Genomic DNA, 20,615 nt, shown 5'->3' on the forward strand with positions numbered 1-20,615 from the left:
TGGTATAGTGGAATCAATTGTGAAAACAGCTAAGAGACAGTTACAGAAGGCTTTTTTTTCTGGTTTGGACCTCTTGTTAGTATTTTTGGCACACAGGAATACCCCATCCTGTGTGCCAAAACAATCCAGTGCAGACGCTGATGGAACAGTAGACCAAAATCCTGCTGCCAGTGAGGGGAGACCTGGCAGCCAGAAGGATGGAGACACTGCTCAGAGATGGCCAACAATGAGAGAAAATAGGCACTAGAGTACAGCAGATCAGCCAAGGACCTGCTGGCCTCGCAGACAGGCACTACTGTGAAGATCTAGCCAGGAGAGAGACATTAGAAGGAGTGGAGTAAAAAAGTCATGACAGGTACAGTGGCACCCAGGTCATATGAGGTGAAAATGAGAGATGACAAATGATCCAGAGGAACAGGAAACACGAGCCAGCAGACAAAACCCCCAGAAAGACTACAGAGATCATCACAGAATGGAGAGACAGAGAACCGTTTGGAGGCCTACCAGGGCCGGCTCCAGGCACCAGCTGAGCAAGCTGGTGCTTGGGGTGGCAGATTGTTCGAGGCGGCATTCTGCCCAACCCTAGGGCGGCACGGCTGCATTTTTTTTCCTGCTCCGGCCGCCCTGTAGGGGGCGGTGGCGCGGAGAACCAGAGTGCCCTGCAGTGCAGTCCTCTTCCTTCCCTCCCCGCCGACTGGAGCGGAGCCCTCGCAGCAGGCGGCAGGAGGCGGCGCAGCGGGAGGGGCCGTGTGGTAGCGCCCCTGCTGTAGCCCTGGCTGCCCCCTTCTCTGTCTCTCCCACCCGCTCCATCACCCTCCCCCTCCCCCCCCAGCCGGTCCCCCTGCACCCGCGCTTTGCCGTTCTTGCCGCCCCGTTTTTTTATTTTTTTGGCTTGGGGCGGCCAAAAAGCCAGAGCCGGCCCTGAGGCCTACCCCACAGGGAGGGAGGAGGCTCCAAGGAAAGAGAGCATTTACTAGACTCTGAGACAGGAGGCAGGGAGAGACAGATAGGTCATGCCCAGTGTTGTTGCCTGTTGAAGAGACCAAATTATCTCAAAGACCATGTAACCAGCTGAGTCTGGGGTAAAGACAAGACTCTCACTCAACTATGTGCTAGCAACCTCTAACTAAAGGGACACAGGGTGAGGGCCTGTGCATTGATTATGTGTTCTTTTAGTGTTTATATATTAAAATGTTTGTAAAATAGGGAAGATGTATCATGAATAGTGAAACTGGAATCAGGGAAATGGTGTTCTGGAGGGACTATTATAGAGAAGACACCAGGAAAACAGGGATGTAGGCTAGAATCAACACAGCCACATGGACAGAGCAGTGCACAGGGTTCAATATACTTTCACTTGTTCAATTTAAACTTAGTTCTCTTTCCTAATACAGAGGAGACTATAAAAAATTGTGCAAACACTGAAATTGGTGATTCAGAGGTTAAAAACAGCTAATGGAAGAGCAATTTCCATAACATCCATATTAAACTACTAATAAAAATACTGTACCACCATACGATGATATGCCACTGATTTAAAATTAGCACTTCATGTGGGTCATTTGATCCACAATTCTCTAAATATTTGTCAAGAGTGTTTTTTTTTATTAATATACAGATAACAGGTTTAAACAATCACATATTTTGACATGCTTCATTGGACTGAGTTTTATTGTGGTTTCCATTAATGCAAAAAAACAACAATTCAGATTCAATTGTTATAATATTGTTTCTCCAAATTTGCACTGAATCCCCAATTATGTATAGCTTATAAATGATGCTGGTAAGAGTGTAAAATAAATTGAGATATTCATCATGGAAAAAGATCATTTCTAATGTTTGATGGTGATTCCATAGGTTGGTTGAAAATTTTGGTGGGAATATTTTTATTTCTGGTCCAGTTATCTTAACTTTTATTAACACATTTTTTGCAGTCCAGACAAAGAAATCAAACGTATAGATAATGAGGCCAAACCCAAAATGTGGTGGTCATGGGCTCCACACATCCATTTCCCATGGAGAAAGAGTTCATGATTCTGCCCCCCTTTTATGCCAGTGGAGTGTTCAAGGAAGAGATAGGGAGGGGGCTGAGTGATACCTTCCACCCTGACAGCTCTCAAATTGAGCTGTCAGTTAGGGAAGATGGTCTCTCTAGCTAAAATAGACACACTGCACAAAGGGGTAGGCAGCAAAGACCAACACAGCCCTTTCCAATCATCCACATAGATACACAGGTAACATTTTAGGGACTGAGTCTCCTATGCTCCTGTGTCCTCCTCCACAGAAGTCAGTCTGTGGAGGGAGGAAAGGCTATTGAAGTTCCCAGTAGCTCTGTGATTCCATGGGGGTAGGCAATCAGGCAAGGACTCATTTATATGAGATCCCTGTTCCGTTTTGTACTACTGCAGAACCAAATTGTGGACCAGCTGCTTTTTGCCTTCTATGGTCTGTCCTAAATTGTCTGTTTTGAAGTTTATTTAGGTCAGTGCAGAGCTCCCACACACAGGTGTAAATGTCCCTTAGAATTTAAAACTACAGTAAAAGACACAAAAGTGCATATTTTTGGGAGGCCAGTGCCATAGCTTTTTTAATTGCACGCTGGTTACAAAGGTATTTTAGGAAATAACAAGGTAATGTAAATGCAAATTGTCTAATGATGGGAAAACCTCAAATGGTTCAGAGCTCAGATTTGATTCACAATCCAAGAGTTCTATTATAGCTTCCCGAATTACCTAAACTTCTTAGGACAGCAAATCTCATGAGATATATGATGCAATCTCATGAGGCGTATGGCACTATATTCGTTTTATTACAATTTTTGTTAGCTTTTATTGTCATATACTGTAGGCTGTAATGTAGTAACCACAAAATAATGTGTTGTTTAGTATTAGCATAGTAACTTTGTCTATGTGGGAAAGTTGCATTAGTTTAACTTGAATCAGTTCTTAAATTAATTTAAAATCAGTAGATAAACTGTTGCAAACCCGTGTGTGGATACTTTTTATTTTTGTTTAAAAATGGCTTGTTTCAGTTTAGCCTAAACCAATTCTTAATAGTCTAACCTGAAAATAAATGCAATCTTAAGCTGAAATAAAGTGTGGGATTTGCACAGGTTTTGACCAAGCATTTGGCATTGCAAGGGAAATATGCCAAGTGTCATCTGACAGGAAGAAGGAAAATGAATGAACTTGCTTTATGTTGGTTGAGCTCAAGTTGTGCTGGGTCTTAAGTCAGATGCAATTAGAAAATTAGAAATAGTTATGTAAAATTCCAGCCTCTAGATAGTACATTCCTATCGTGGTTTAGAAGATATTTTAAAATGCCTGTCCTCATAAATAATCAATTTAAAATTTCAAACGTGAAAAGCCTATCACCTGCTAACAATGTGAGTCTGGCTTTCAGAGTTAGAATGGTTTTTAGTAATAATCAGAGGGAAAATACTTTTTGAATATTGAGTGTTTAGGCATTTCTTTCTAATGTAGCTCTGTGGAAAAGACCTATAGAATTTAATAGGAATAAAACCAACATGATTGTGCACACATTACTCCATAAACTGATATAATTTGAGAGAGAGTTGTGATCTTTTTTCTTTTGGCTCGCTGAACTATCCTATTTGATTAACCAGCAGTTTTTTAAAATTTATAAGATGGTTAAATAAACTTATTTTAATACTAAACACTGTGATTGTTTCACAGGGTATGTAGAAATGAGTCTTGGATTTGTGTAATTTGTTTCTATAAAAAGTTTGTGTGTCTATATCAGGGATTGGCAACCTTTGGCATGCAGCCCATCAGGGAAAGCCGCTGGCAGGCTGGGATGGTTTGTTTACCTGCAGCGTCCGCAGGTTCAGCCGATCGCAGCTCCCAGTGGCTGCGGTTCGCCATCCCAGGCCAATGGGGGCTCCAGGAAGCAGCGACCAGCATGCCCCTTGGCCCGCGCCGCTTCCTGCAGACCCCATTGGCCTGGGACGGCGAACCGTGGCAAGTGAGAGCTGCAATCAGCCGAACTTGTGGACGCTGCAGGTAAACAAACTGTCCCAGCCCGCCAATGGCTTTTCCTGATGGGCTACGTGCCAAAGGTTGCCGATCCCTGATCTATATCTATCTATCTTTATGTCATTAAATATACATGCACATGTCAGTTTTAATACCTGAAAGGCATACTTAAATCAACATTGGCAGTATGTGGATCTTTTAATGGTGGCTTTTATCAGTGACATTCTGTTAAAATATTCATTTTATTGAAAATTTGATCTGTTTACATTATTTTATATCATGTACAGTACTTTTCCAAATTGCTGTATTGACTAAGGCTTTTTGAGTCAGACCAACATTTATTTTTCTGCAAAAATTCTGATGTTCAGAGGCTCTAGGGGGAGGACAAAGATACTTAATTTCTTAACATCTAAAGGTTGCTGTATATGCTAAGTGTTAAAACGCCCAATCCTGCTTCCATTGATGCAAAACAGTTTTGCCATTTATTCCTGTGGGAGCAGAATTGGGCTCACAGTCCGTACTTAATCGAATTGACATCAATACTTGGTCCTCACGTGAATGTAGGACTTCAGTATATTGTACAGCTAGACTTTATCGCACAAAAATCTTTTCTGTAGGCGTTAGTACAAGGTCTTGATCACATTTTATTGAAATAGGCAGCTACAACAGTGTTGCCAACCCTCATGATCTTTTTAATCACAGCTTCTGGAATCAAGTAATTATGAGAAAATCTCAAGTTTACACTTAAAAAAATCCCCCAACTAAAGTAATGTTCTAGCCCTTGTGATTGCAGAGAAAAACTTGAAAATATGACTCAAATATAAACTTAAAGGGTCAAAAACTAAAAGGCAAATAGAAAGAATGAAAATGGGTTGGTTTGTTTGTTTTAAACCAGTCTCATAATTTTGAGTTCCTGAGTCATGATTTTCTAATATTTGGGGTTGTAATATTGTAAGTAGGTCAAGTAAATGAAATATAAAATAGCTTCACCGTTATACTTTTTGTCAGGTGAGTAGTCGACTCTTAAATTGTGTGTTCCATCAGCTTTCTCTTTTTGACAAAGAAAACATTAAATGAATCTTTATCAAGATGTTACCAATGGTATTAATGAGAAAAGATATATTCAGGTTTAGTTGTTAAGAGAAAATAAAATATAGAAATTAGAAACATTAACAAAAAAATCCTCTAAATAATTGGCTGGGGTGTGGTGTGTAAAAAAAGAGTCAATGAATTACAATGCCCTCACCCAATCTCAGCAGGCAGAGTGTTTTGATTGAACTGGAGTGGATGGCCACCCTCTGGGGTCCTGACAGAAGGAGTAGGGTATGCACATGGGGATTGTGTTGAGGTGAGGGAGAAAGTGGAAGGCTCTGTTCCTGCCCTAAGGTCGTCTGTTGGCCTATTTGGGAGGAGAGAGGGGACAAGAGGGCTGATTGGCCCTCCCAACTCTCCTGCATGTCATTTAAGGTCATCTTGTGTCCACAGCATACATCTTGCTGCTGTTTCTGCTCCACCTTCCTGTCCTCTACAGACCTGCCAAGTGTTGTGTCTTGCCAGTCTGTAACTCAGTTCTACACAACTGGTAACGTAACATTTCGGAAGTGTGGGAGGGGAGACATTTTCCTCACCTCTCTTGTGTGAATACTTTGTAGCCTAGTCTAGGGGAAGGTTCATTGAGCTATAACCCCAGCTCTTCTACTGATAGTTTTTAATATTTCTGTGTATGTCATGACACTTATTAACCAAAGTTCTACACACCCACCCACCGCAATCTTAGTAGAGGCAACTGTCATTCACCCGTTTTACACATAAAATGACTGAAAGATTCATCCCAGCCAAACTGGGAGTAGAATCCAAGTCACTAAAAAAAAACAGACCGAAGTCTCTTCTACTTTGCCGTACTACCTGTCAGATGAGATGGGCCAAATTATGTGCTTGTCTAAACTCTGCTAAGACATATGGATATTTGCCTTCTCTAATGGATAGATCGCATATGGAGGTTTGAGTCTGCCACTGCCTGCGTAATAATAGGCATAGTCCTTTAGCTCCATTGGTAGAAACTCATAATTTTATATCCAGAGATGCCAGTTTCACCCTGCAGATGAACCAAGCAGCAGGGACAGTGTTACACTTATCTGTGCTGTCTCTAGCCACTAGGACATACTCTGCTCCAAGAGTCAGTAACTGAACCCAAAGTTCTAGTGTTAGTTTATAAATAACTGTTACCCAGTAATAAAGTGTGTCTTGTTTCTCCCTCTATGGGACCTTCCTCATAGAAGGTAACAGTATGCCTCCCACTACAGTTACTCATACTACTGAAGGATAAAATTCTGGGCTGTGAATTTTGAACACTATGGGTTCAAACATGACTGATGACTCACGTGGAGCAAGTACATTTAAGTTAGTGTGAAGACCCTGGAATAATAGTTGAAATTATTTATGTTGCAGAACATATTTAGAGATAAATTTGGATGTTGCATTAATATTTGGCTTATTGTTATATTTGTAGTGTTTGTATTTGGTTAATGGATGTTGTCCCTTTAAGAAAAGAGTGGAGCACAGCATAGCCTTTGGTTGAAGAAGGCTGAGGGCAGTGTGTGGATGGGAGAAGTTGCTTGTGTGTTCAGTGAGTAGAAGACCCTGCAAAAAAAGGTGATGACTTGGTTCAATAGATGTATCTTTCCAGAAAACAAATTTCATTCTTAAAGGTATAACATGAGCACTTATTAGGGGACTGGATGCCTTAGGACATTACTAATGATCTTCAGAGCTTTTTGTCTGTATGTCAATATGAATCCAGCCTTACTCAACAGGGATTAAAAACTGTAATCTAATGGATATTTGAAATGAGTTTCGTAATCTCAGTTCCAGCTCCTATGTTGCAAACTCACCAAGACACTGCAATAGTTTCTAGAGAGGCCAATACCTTTACGGGCATATACAAATTAGTTGCAAATATGCAAATGAGATAATTACATATTTTACATAAAATGCCACACATGGAGCTTCACAAAACTTGGCAACTATGCCTATAGGTAAAGTAGTGTCAGGACTGCATTTCCAGATTCTTTTGTGAATCTGATCAGAGTGCCCTGTTTGGGATCAGGAAGAATTTTTTTCTGCCTGTTTGAGATTGGTGAGATGTCTGATTGGTAATTTTGTGTCACAACAATATGGAAGTTCCATTTGTTAAGGTGTTAATTTGTTAGCAATTTTTAAAAAATGGTGGGGGAAGGTAGTAGTTAAATCATTGTTAGGATGTCCAGACAGCAAATGTGAAAAATCGGGATAGGGGTTGGGGGTAGTAGGAGTCTATATAAGACAAAGACCCAAAAATCAGGACTGTCCCTATAAAATCGGGACATCTGGTCACCCTAATCATTGTTATTGTTGCAACCTACAGCTGGTGTACAGTGTGGTATGCAGCTGTATTAAAAGACACCAATCTGGTTCATAGGTTGAATGACCTTGCACCATTTAACGAAACATAGGACCTAATTAAATGCCTGGTAGCTTGTGTATGTGTGTGTGTGTGTGTGTGTGTGTGTGAGGGAGATATATTAATGGTCAAGGCTCCAAACTTTAATGGTACAGTTAAGGAAGTTCTGACCTGCAGCTTGAAATCCACCTCTGTGTCTGTGTTTTGTATTCCTGCATTTTCTGAACAATTTTATAATGTTAAGGAACTTTTGTTTTAATATGAACCTCACTATAATAAAGAAGGAATAATTAAAGTGCTATTTCTGTGATATCAAAATTTGTGGATTTCAGTTTTAGATATTCTTTCTTCACTATTAATAGTTATGAGTTATATGCTTCAGTTAAGGCTAAATCCAGAAGCCCTCACTCAAGCAAAAATTTCATTGAAATCAATGGGAGGATTTGCCCTTTGGAAGGTAACTTTGGTTTTGAGGAACTTGCTCTTGTCTGCTAGAGTCAGGATGAGGCTGCTACAAGCGTCGTATATCTTGGTGCTTAGAGTCCTAATTTAAAATGAGCACCTGTTCTATGAAAGTTGTCTTAGTGACCGGGTTCTAGTTATCATACATCTAGTTCTCAAACAACTTCATATATGATTAATGTTAATTGCCCTTTTTGTATGAATGACTTTTTCCCTGCTGCTGAATTGGTTGTTGTTGCCTTTGATCTGGTTGGTAATACAATGTAGAGCAATAGTTAGACAAGTGATCAGTTTGCCAACACTGAGAGGAGACCGAATCAGGTTGCAGTGAGGTCAGAATTTGTTTCTCTTCTTAAACATTGAAAGGTCAAGTAGAGTTTAACTACTATTGACATCTTTGAAATGTTGTAATAAATGCCAGAACAGAGAGATTATTATTATCCATGATGCAAGTAAAAACGTTATAGTCCTAAAAATAAATATTTCTTATTCAAGACAGCAAGAATGTTGCTTTTACTGGTAAAACTCCCAAATAATATTTAAAAATTCTTACCTTTCACATTTTTCTTAACTTATACAAATAAATTAACACAAGAATGATGACACCTTCTGGGACTGAAGGAATAGATTAATAATGCCAGTGATGTATAAGGGAAATGAAAGATGAGTCTGTGGTTACTGTTCCAACTTCAGCAAACCAATTGTGATAGTTTTTCACTAGTAAGTACTGACACCAGAGTTACTGCTACTATATTCAGAGCAATTTACACAGCCTGTCATATACTTGCTTCAGAATTTTCCTTGAAGCCTAATAAAATATGTTACTATTGAAGAAATCTGTGATACATGTGAGAGTTTACTAAATCAAAACTGTAGCATATTTTTATATCAAATGGCTTATAGTCTCATGGAATCAATAATTAATTTATTAACTGGGTATCATTTGAAAAAACAAAATCAGCACAGTTTTCACTAAATTGCTGACAATTCATAAATAGTTAATGACACAAATGAAAAGTATAACACTAAATTTCAAAATTTTAACGATCAAAGTATTGGGTACCTCATCTATCATAACTCAAAATATCATGGAATGGGTTATATATCATTGACACTACAAGACATAATGTTTTTTCTTGTTATCTACCTAACTGCCAAGTCTACAAAGTTTATAGGCTGCTAAGATAATGTAAAGGTGGTAATCCACTTCAGTTGCAGAAATATGAAGTACTGTTGAATTATATTTCTAGTTAGTTTATTCTTTGTTCTCAGGGGAATAGGATACTATTTCAGTTTCTCTTAAGAAGCCCAGAGAATGAAAGGCAAAACATCAGGATAAATTATGCTAAATGGTGGACTAGACCCCAGAGGAAATCATACTTCTGTGGTACAGTATTCCTCCATTAATCTTACAAATGTTACATCTGATGTTAATTTTGTAAAGCTGAAGCATTCAAAGATTCATCTGATTCTTTTAATAATAGTGATAGTATTATTATGGCTTTGTCAGACTTGTACCATCATAACTAACTTTGTGGTTTTGACAGCCTATATAGCTAGTCTTCAGAATGACTAAAATATAGAATATTTTTATTTTACAGAGCACAAATAAACTTGTAATTAAACTGCAAAATTTAACAAATAATTGCCAGCAACCAATTACCATTCAATTAAAGAGTAATTACATGGTTATTTGTGCCCTGTAAAATAAAGCATTACTGAAATCAGTAACGCAATCAATATTTTAGCAGTAACAGGATGCTGCAGTGATGGACCTTTCAACCTGAGCTGATTAAATTGTCATCCAAATAACAGTTTCCTAGTTAAATCAGCACGTTTCTTTGTCTTGATTAATATGGAAATTTATTTCTGATTCTAGTAAATCTCTGACATTAAAAAGCACAAGCGAACATCGTTGACATACTCAAGTGTGATTTGCTGTAAATTTCCACTTACGAATTATAGTTTACAAAATGTTGATAAAGTGGCAAACATCACAAACTATGCAGTTGTCTATAACAAGCACAAAAGAACATCAAAGAAGATGTAGCTGATCAATACTTTTATCAAAACTACAAAAGTGGCCTTGTAAAAATATTCCTCAGGGCACAAAGGGATTACATATGTGGGTTAAAAAAGAAAAAGGTAATAATAATTAGCTCTCACCAGGCATAGAAAAGGAAAAAAAATACACTAATTACTGATTCCCAATACCTTGTCACATAACTTTGTAACCACCAAAAAAAAAAAAAAAAATCAAAAAATTCTAATATACTCTGTCAAAGTTCATTTCCAAACATACAAAAAATAAAAAATATGGCAGAGAGTTGTGTTTGTGTAAGATTGAATAGTCTACTGCTTCCTCATTTTCTTCTTCTACAGATGCCTTCTTTTTGGGCAGTTGGAAGACAAGAAATCCTTAGCCTAATTATAGTAATAAAACAAGAACCTCTTAACTAATCTGAGTTTAGCAGAAATATAACAGATGTTTGGAAACTGCAACTTTGAAGCTGAGATCTCAAAAAGAAATCTATTCCTTTTTGACTGAATCCTTTTGTTAGCTTAAGTAATTTCTTTAAAAAATGTTACCGGTAGTTTTTTAAATTTAAACTATGATACTCTCCAAATCAGTGATAATTCCTAAAGAAACAATGACCCTCCTAATGGAACGTATGGAACCGGCAACAGGAGTATTTGAAGTTAACTTACAGAGATTGTAAAAAAGATTAGAAATATGAATACAGTTGAAATCCGTAAGGTATTGCAGTTCTCCTGTAACTTTATTGGTTAGTTCATTTTTTATGTTAATGATAAGAAATATGATAGGGTTATTGAACCTGATCCTGAAAAATCATTGAGATGCTCAAGTTTTCAAAAAAAAAAGTTCTTTATTGAGTACTTTTGTTATTGATTTAATGTTCACGACTTGTGAGTGTGATTTTTTTTTTACTTTACAACAAAAATCCTTCTAAGATTTATCTACAGAATCAACACAACTTTCTCAATTAGTCATCCTAAGTGAAATAACATCTAATTTAGAATCAAATGAATCACCTTTTGTTTTCAGAGATTGACTGGCAGCAAATATAGCCTTAGGGAAAAAAACCCAGTAGGTAATATATTTAGAAGAAAAATATTTTTCAGCTGATTGTATGACTTATGAATGTGTAGGAAGCTATGATGTGAGCACAAGGTTCCTCATCATGTTTTCCAGCTCCTTTTATCATCACGGACTAATAGGTACGTACAGAATTTTTCTCTTGCACCTCCAACCCATATGCCTTTACTTAAGTGAGATAGAAAAAAAGGAGGAGGTGAAAGTGACCCCTTTTAAACCAAAAATTTGGGTATAAACGAGCCTGGGGTGAGAGAATTAAGAAAAGCATTATAAAAATGTCAGTTTTTCTAATGCCAAATTGTCAAAAAAATCATGAGTAAAGTCTCCCCTAAAGTCATGGTATTTTAAAAAAAAAAAAGTTGTGATGCTTTTTATTTGCCTTCTCCTTTCTGAGCCTTCAGTGTATACTTGGGGCAGGTTTTCAAACTTTTCTCCTCAGACATGAGGGCTAGAAACTTACTTTTTTAACAACAAAGCTGAGATTCCCACATAATCACTTTTCTCCTGGAGTTGGAGCTTCAAGAAAAAACATCAAACAGTGTCAGACTTGTGAAAAACGAGTGAGAGTTGGTAACAATGAAATGCCTCCAATGGGGCTTGGGGCATCACAAGAAATTAGCCAGCAGTACATAGAGGAATAGTAAATTAAGTATATCAAATAGGGATAGTTGAAAATATTCCATCTAAACTGTGTTTTTATAGAAAATTAAGTTTTCAATTTAAACAAAATTTTTCACTAAAAGTATCTGCTCTCCATGGAACGTTTTGATTTTAGTATCAAACTAGCTAATGCTCAAAAACTGAAGTTTTCAATTTATGTCCAAAATATGTTGATTCAGATATGCTGCCTCCTGGGAGTTGTAGTCCCCTCCCAAGTAGGGAGAATTTGATGCCTCATGAGAAATGTAGTCTGGTCAAGGATCTAGCACTGAGAGGAGAATGGGAGCATGAGACACCAGAATTGCGTCTCCTATGAGGCACAGTCATGGATTTTGGAATTGTAATATTTCAATTTTTGACTGAAAAGTTAAACATTTTCCTATCAGCTCTAATATTTACATTCAGTGTATTTAGCTGTGCAGTACTGAACTAAGCCTTTGTCATCTAAAATATTGAAGAAAAGGCACTGTGGTATCACAGATTTAAAGACGAAACTGAGTCCAGAGTTTCCAGCACAGGAGATATTTTTACATGTTCCGTTTGATTTCTTTAATATACAGTAAAGAAGTAAATTAGCCCAGTGACTTTTTCATTGTAGAACATTGTTACCTTAATGGATCTTCGTTTTAGTGCTATGAGTCTGATACCAGCTGAGAAGATAAAGGATTGTCTGTCTGTCTGTATCGAAAGAAGGACAGGAAACACTTCATATGGATTTAATCAGGCCGCAACTTTATTATTAGATGTCTCGGATCACCTGGCAGATAAAAGTGTACAGTGCAGGCAAATCCATGTTATAATAATATAAAATATATGAAGATATACCTATCTCTCAGAACTGGAAGGGACCCCGAAAGGTGATTGAGTCAGCTGAGCTATCCCATTCAAATAACTACCTGGGGCTTCCACCAGCCCCCTTTAATTTTCTGTCCAGGTCACCCAGCCAACCCAAGGCTGGGACCTTACTATCCCCCCAAACCTCTCCCATTGGAGGGTTAAGGTGGGCTATAAAAAGGGGGTGGGAGGTTGGTTCCCTGCCATACCAATCATAGGAGCCCCAACCTCTCCTTTAACCAGCACCTCATTTTTAAGGCCACTGGATGCTTTCCCTATAGACTGCCTGCACTGGACATGTGCCCCACACTTACAAAATGAGTTGCAACATCATAGCCTATCACCCTTCCTACTCACCATAATAAGCCCTCCCTGAAATCTGCTGTGGGCATAAGCTTTTGGTGTCCCCCCAATCTGAAGCAAATACTCATCAGCAACTACACACCACACAACAGAAACACTAACCCAGGAACCAATCCCTGCAACAAACCCCATTGCCAACTCTGTCTGCATATCTATTCAAGGGACACCATCATAGGACCTACCACATCAGCCACACCATCAGGGGCTCATTCATCTGCACATCTACCAATGTGATATGTGCCAGCAATTCTCCTCTTCATGTACATTGGCCAAACCGGACAGTCTCTATGCAAAAGAATAAATGGACACAAATCAGACATCAAGAATTGTAACATTCAAAAAACAGTAGGAGAGCATTTCAGTCTCCCTGGACACTCAATAACAGACTTAAGAGTGGCCCTTCTTCAACAAAAAAACTTCTAAAACAGACTTCAGTGAGAAATTGCAGAGCTGGAATTAATTTGCAAACCTGACACCATCAAATTAGGCCCGAATAAAGACACGGAGTGGCTGGGTCACTACAAAAAGTAATTTTCCCTCTGTTGATATTCACCCCTTCTTGTCAACTGTTGGGAGTGGGCCACATCCACCCTGATTGAATTGGCCTCGTTAGCACTGACTCCCCATTTGGTAAGGCAACTCCCATCTTTTCATGTGCTGTATATTTATACCTGCCTACTGTCTTTTTCACTCCGTGCATCTGATGAAGTGGGTTTTAGCTCACGGAAGCTTAAGCCCAAATAAACGTGTTAGTCTCTAAGGTGCCACAAGGACTCCTTGTTGTTTTTGCTAATACAGACTAACACGGTTACCCCTCTGAAACCTGTATAGGAAACAGTACTGAAAAATGTTTAAGGGTCTGACCTTGCAAACAATTAGACTTATGAGTAGTCCCATCAAAGTGACTATTCATGTGAGTAAAATTACACATTGCCAAAAATGCAGGCTCAGTACAACAATCCAACCATTCTCCTCCTCCCATCCAAAACTCTTTATATTTAGATTTTAAAAGATTTTTTCTTAAAATCCTATTTATGTAAAACACTTGCTAACTGAAGCTGAGGTGGGAAGTTTTATAAATGTTCTGTTGAGGGTTGAGCTTTGTTGTGGGCTGTCAGTGAGCAGAGCTGCTAAATTAAGTTGATTTGTTTTTGTAATATATATCAAAATCACTTAAAATGCTAGATAGGCACCTTTTGATGTATATTTTTATAAATCAAGCAATAGTTTGTTTTTGTTTTACAATGCCTAAAATCTAGGCCTAATTTTACCTGAGATCCTACTTTTATGTGAAATATACTGAATTTCTCTAAACAGACTAGTCAATAGGTAAATTAGACATGGAAATATATGGTTTAGTATACCTTAAAAACATGCTTTTGACACTTTGCATGTACTGAATATGTTGAGAGAAGATTATATTTAAGATCAGTTAAAAATGGGAAGAAGTACTCCTAGTGAAACAGAAAAAAGTTTAACTGAATTTAGCATAGTGAGGAGGTTTCCCAATCACATGATGTTGTAATAGTAGTGAAATGCAGGACAGAATATAGTGTGAAATTATATAGATTACTCAGTAAATTTGCTTAATACTATTATTTTTGGAGCAGAGAGATAATAGAAAAATGGTCCAAATTTCTTGTGCAATACTCATTCATATATACATAGATAGACAGATACACACACACACACACACACACACACACACACACAGATAGATACACACACACACACACACACATATACACACACACACTCTATGATTATCTGGACATTACAGTAAATTTCATTTCAGAACCATTCCAGTATGATGATAGGACTCCTTAAAAAACGGCAAACACAAAAGGGAAAAGGCACTGAATAAAGTGAAATTCAAAACTGCCTAAAACAAAGCTAAAAAGAAGAGTGGGAAGGTTTATAGACTGAAGTAGTAAACCAGAAAAAATGATTTTGTGCTAGTTTGATGTACAATAAAACAAAATAACACTAGCACATTGTGTGAAAAATGAACAGGGTAATGGTACCTCTGTGTAGTGGTGCTGGAAGTTGTCTTCATTTAAACACAGAGTTTGTCTTACCTTGATGGAGAACTTTGCCACTGCAAAGTTGATAGAGTGGACTCTAACTGAAATTTCTTTGTGAAGCAAAAGTCTCTTTTGGATATGCTTTCTATTTTAACCTCATTTATTGTTGCACCTTGATTATTTTATAGAGTGTTTCACACTATTTTGTCAAAAGCTCTATTATTCAGCTGAGTAAAATGTATTTTTGCCAAAGAAAAGCGGCAATATCTTTGCTAACAGTAGAACCTTATGTTTTTATCATTTGGCTTGGGAAAGAATGATTCCAATGGCTTTTGCTCTGTAGATCTTTATTGTGGTGACAGCTGCAGAATGATAGTCCAGACACAAAAACTGTGTTAGGGGAGTGGAGGAATGGAATAGATAAATACACAGATCTTTTACTTCTTTACATTATGTATTAAAACTTGTAACCAGAATTTATAAACTGTTCCAGCTAGGATGAAAAATGTGAGAATTTGGTAGGTTAGGCCAACATTGTTAGCTTAGCCCTTACATAGCAGTCAAAAACACCAATCAGTCTGTGAGGAAGGGAAACCAGGACCCAAAAGCAAGAAACCAAAGGACTTGAATGCAACATGTATTCATTCCTTCTAATTTCCTGTCTCCCCCCTCCTTCCCCCATATCTTTTAAACAACATTTCATAGTAATGTCCGCTGTTAAGTGGCCATAGTAATTTAACTGGTAGTCTAAATGGTTATCTAGATCCTTGCAGTGTTGTGAGGTTTTTTTGTTATTATTTATTTTATTTTATTTAGTTTGAAGATTTTTGGTTGGGTGTTTGTGTATGTGATGGAGCAGGGAGTGGGGAGTATTGACCTGGGAATGTTGCGTGGGAGTTGTATTGAGACAGTCTGCATTGGTGATGGGATATCAGGGTGAGTTTACCTGAGCATGTAACCTGAGCCCAGGAGGGGGGTTGGGGCCAGGTGACACCTTTTGCCTGGGAAACTGGACAAAGACTGGGGGCAGTGGCTGGAGGAGACTGCTGGAAGGGTTTTAATTTGGAGCTGGCTGGAAAACAGAGGAAACCCCAAAGCTGAGGGATGAGCTCCCTACCCCCCTGAGGACTTGATTGAGGGATCCTGGCAGGGCTGCCCAGAGGATTCAGGGGGCCTGGGGCAAAGCAATTTCAGGGGCCCCTTCCATAAAAAAAAGTGGCAATACTATAGAATACTATATTCTTGGGGGGGCCCTGCGGGGCCTGGGGCAAATTGCCCCACTTGCCCGCCCCTCCCTCCCCCCCCGGGCAGCCCTGGGTCCTGGTTGTACCTACAAACTCTGTTTGGGACTGTGTTCCTGTCGTCTAATAAATCTTCCATTTTACTGGCTGACTGAGACTCACTTTGAATTGCAGGAATTGGGGGTGCAGGGCCCTGACTCCCCCACACTCTGTGACAGTGTACCAGTGGCCCCAGAGAGGATTCAGGTTGTCCCATCACGGTTTACATGCTCAGGCCCCAATTTGGTGACAGCAATCTGGAAAATAATCCCTACTACTGGTGTAGTTATCTTCTTAAATCAACTAATTTTAGCAGCACCATTGTGAAGCACATTATTGTCTCCATTGTACAGAGTATTGAGAGTACTGAGAAACAATGATTAAATGGCCAGCTGAAGGCCTCACATAAAATCAGTAGTAGAGTCAGGATTGGAAGTGAGAATTTTCTTGTTCTCAGCCTACTGATTTAATTCTAAAATTCTCATGGCTCTTTACCTTTTAATATAAAGTTACTCCATATGGCTTTGAGTGCATGCTTTTGCAAGTGTACATGTAGAGTGTTTCACTGATGGATCATTTGAGTACAGTACAACACTTGTTATGTTTAACCTGCCACAAGTGGTCCTTTTCTCCTAGGCAAAAATGTTATATTATAGATACACACAGAAAAAGAGAGAGAGAGAGAGAGGTGGTTCATATTTCTATAATACAAATCAATATAACATGCATTAAGCAAACATTTCAAAAAGAAAATAAATTTAAATGTATCCTATTTGTATTTCAACAGCTCACGGCCAGGAAGACCCCCCAAGCGCTCTCTGGGAGTTGCAATACAAGAAAATGCACGTCTTCTGCCCCATGGAGTCCCAGGCCTGTTATCACCAGGACTTATCTCCCCAACAGGTAATAAAATCCATCAGATGTTCAGCCTGGTCTCTTCATACTGCACAGCAGTTGAAATAAACTAATATTGATCCAAATGCCATGTCCTTCAGGGCTTTTCAAGCTTTACCAGAGGTTACATTATTGGATTTTTTGAGTATTCATGAAAACTGTGTTTTGTTGCTGCAGTGACTAAAATCTAATGGATTTGTAGTTTAGTTCTTTATTAATTGTAATTTCCTTACAGGAAATTCCATTAAATACATTATTTTATTATGAAAAAAACCCTCAGAGAAAATTAGCCATTGTCTTAAAGTGTAGGTTTCTTCCTTTCTGGTGCATGTGTCTTTTAGTTCTCATGGGATATAAACAGGGTGGCTAATATGTATGCTATAAAATGATTAGTGTAGGTTAGGAAGACATAAAACTGGTCACACTAACTATGGAAGACGTGGTTCTCAAAAGGATGAATAAAACCAAATGCAGATGGTCATGATGTTCTGTATTCGTACTTTTAATTTAGTGTCACAGTGTAACTGTTGACTATAAATACACCTAAAATAGTCCATCATTAACAGTGTTTTGCTGCTATTCAGTAACTTAAGGCATTGTAAGTTAAAAGCAAAGAGAATTTAAACTTCAGTGAAGCTTCTTGTTACCATTGCCACCAACTGATGGTGTAATGTGCATATGTTTATTTGATAATAAGGTCAACAATCCACAACTTAATTAACATACAGTAAAATGTTCTACTTAAATATTCAACAGGTCTAGCAATCATAAGGGAGTGCATAGAGCATGGTAACTTAGGCCTTGATCCTGCAACTTCTCGCACATGGGTGGACTGCTCCACTGTCCCATTGAGCTCAGTGGGGCATGGACACAGCGGTCCACCCACATACAAGAAGTTCCAGGATCAGGGCCTTAAATCTCCCTATGTCCCATTGTGCAGTAAGTGAGAAATTAATGAAGAATTTCAGTTCTCTTGACCACCTGGGTCGATAAAGCACCATCATGGAAGCAGGAGTGATCCTTCTTAAGCAATATTAATATTAATAATTGCTTCAAACGTACTCAAAGTTTGAAAGCATTTTGCTGTATTCAACCCCCACCCCAGTTCAGTTCGTCCCCGTTTATTATGTAATAATAATAATAATAATAATGTGTCATTAATAATTCACTACTGTAGTGAAGTTCTGAAGACTGATTTTCATAAACACATTTTTTATTAGAATTTTTAAAACAGTATCTAGTGTTCCCAGACCAAGGGTTTTCATATAGTCTGTGTTTTATTTGTTCTCCACTGGTGATAAGAGGCAATCAGTGTTGATAAATTGTTGGCAAAAGTACACAGCGTAGCCCATTGCTTGACAGCGTGTTTGCAAATAGGGCCTAAAGCTATGCAAAAGGCATATTGGATTAAAGTGGTAATGTTTTAGGACCCCAGGATGCATTGTGTGCATAGTAAAATATATTCAAGTGGCTCAGTGTGGTCCTGTGTCGGGGTTGATCATAATTTTTGTCCTGAGGGCCACATCTGGGTATGGAAATTGTATGGCGGGCCATGAATGCTCACGAAATTGGGAGTTGGGGTGGGGCAGGGGGTGAGGGCTCTGGATGGGGGTGTAGGTTCTGAGGTGGGGCCAGGAAATTACGAGTTCAGGGTGCAGGAGGGGGCTCCGGGCTGGGGTAGGGGGTTGGGATACAGGAGGACGTGAGGGCTCCGGCTGGAGGTGTGGGCTTTGGGGTGGGGCCAGGAATGAGGGGTATGAGGTGTAGGAGGGGTCTGTGGGCTGGAGCAGAGGGGTTTGTAGCACTGGGGTGTGGGAGGGGGTACAGGCTCTGGGCTGGGGGTGCAAGTTCCAGGCTGGGGCCAGAATGAGGGGCTCAGGGTGCGGGAGGGGGCTCTGGGCTGGCGAGCGGGGGGAAAGGGCTCCAGCTGGTGGTGGGGCTGAAGATGAGGGATTTGGGGTGCAGAAGGGTGCTCTGGGCTGGGATCGAGAGGCTCACAGGGTGGAAGGGGGATCAGAGCTGGGGAAGAGGGTTGGGCTGTGGGAGAGGGTCAGTGGTGCAGGCTTGCGGCAGTACTTACTTCAAGCAGCTCCCGGAAACAGCGGCATGTCCCCCCTCTGCCTCCTATGCATAAGGGCAGCCAGGGGGTTCTGTGTGCTGTCCCATCCACAGGCACCGCCCCTGCAGCTTCCATTGTCCATAGTTCCCGGCCAATGGGAGCTGTGAAGCCAGCACTTGGGGCAGGGGAAGCTTGCAGAACCCACTGGCTGCCCCTATGTCTAGGTGCCAGAGTGGGGACATGCCACTGCTTCCGGGAGCCATGTGGAGCCACGGCATGTGCAGAGCAGGGCATGCCCCCGACCTTGCTCGACAGCGGGCGCTCAAGGGCCGGATTAAAAGGTCTGACGACCTGTAGTTTGCCCACCCCTGTCCTATATGCTACTGTGCCCACAGAAAGTAGCAAAACATGCTTTAAAATTAAAAATCGGAAAAATCAAATAAAAAAGGTTAAGCTTCAAACTACTAGACTGTCCTTTGGAAAAAGCTGAAGATGTTTAACCAAATACCAAAGTAAATTTTTAAAACTATTTTTGCTGACATATTGCTCAGAATGAAGAGGGATTGTGAGGGCTGATAAAAGTCCTTCGGAGACTCAAAATGAGAATCTGTATTGTCACAGCACTCCCCACATTCTTTGCACTACAGGAAAGTGCTCTGAAACCAGACAATGGTACAGGAGGGCTCCAAGGGAAAGTTGGATCCATGAGAGTTTCTCCTTTAGCTAACGGAAGCTGAAACAGTGCAGCTGAATATTACTGAAGCTTTAATTACTTGAAGCAGCTGCATCTTATTTTCCACTCTCCCCCCCCAAAAAAAAAAAACTTTCTGTCAAAGAAGGAAGAGATGGCAGTCTTTGAGGAAGGAAAGTAAGGTGCTACAAGAGCCCTTTCCACACTTGCTAAGGATCTCAGGTATGGACCTGGAATGGCTTCAGGACTCTGACAATTGTCCCCCCCCCCCGCTTTTTTTTTTTTAGCTAAACTAAAAACTTAAACAATTCATTTTACTGCTTCTCAAAGGAGGTGGGATGATTATAGGACTAGGGTGATGTGTAGTAAAGTTGAACCAGGGAGTGATCACAGAGGTATTAACCCATTGTCTCCTGGTTACAGGTCAGTTTGGGTACTCATGTTCTCATACTTACCATTATTTGTTGTTTAGTTTGGGCTATCCTTTCTGTAAGTAGTGATAGTCCTGGCCAGTATCCTACAGGAGTCCCCCCCAAAAAACAATGTCAGCTTTCTGCCACATGGGAAGTAGAAGCACTTTCTCCTGTTTGCTGGGCCAGCTAGCTGCACTTAACAGGCATCAGGAGGAGTGGAGAACAGCCCAGCCTGTGAGAGTGACTGGGGAGAGAGTGCAGCAATTTGGCATAGCCTTGGGTAGGGTTACCATATCTAGTAAATAAAAAAAGAGGGCCCTCCACGGGCCCTGGCCCCGCCCATTTCCCCACCCCTAGCCCCACCCTAACTCCGCCCCTTCCCC

General features: G+C 39.8%; 1 protein-coding gene across 6 annotated transcripts in view; it reads left to right on the forward strand.

Annotated features, from left to right (window-relative positions):
• The window catches only part of DACH2 (dachshund family transcription factor 2), a 497,031-nt gene that overhangs the window by 259,839 nt on the left and 216,577 nt on the right, over positions 1–20,615 (forward strand). For all 6 annotated transcript variants that reach the window (XM_034781239.1, XM_034781241.1, XM_034781240.1 and 3 more), the window contains exon 2: positions 16,963–17,078. In XM_034781239.1, the coding sequence (XP_034637130.1) occupies positions 16,963–17,078 (116 nt within the window). The remainder of the gene's footprint in view (positions 1–16,962; positions 17,079–20,615) is intronic.

The sequence above is a fragment of the Trachemys scripta genome, chromosome 9 (assembly GCF_013100865.1).
Source record: "Trachemys scripta elegans isolate TJP31775 chromosome 9, CAS_Tse_1.0, whole genome shotgun sequence".
NCBI lineage: Eukaryota > Metazoa > Chordata > Testudines > Emydidae > Trachemys > Trachemys scripta.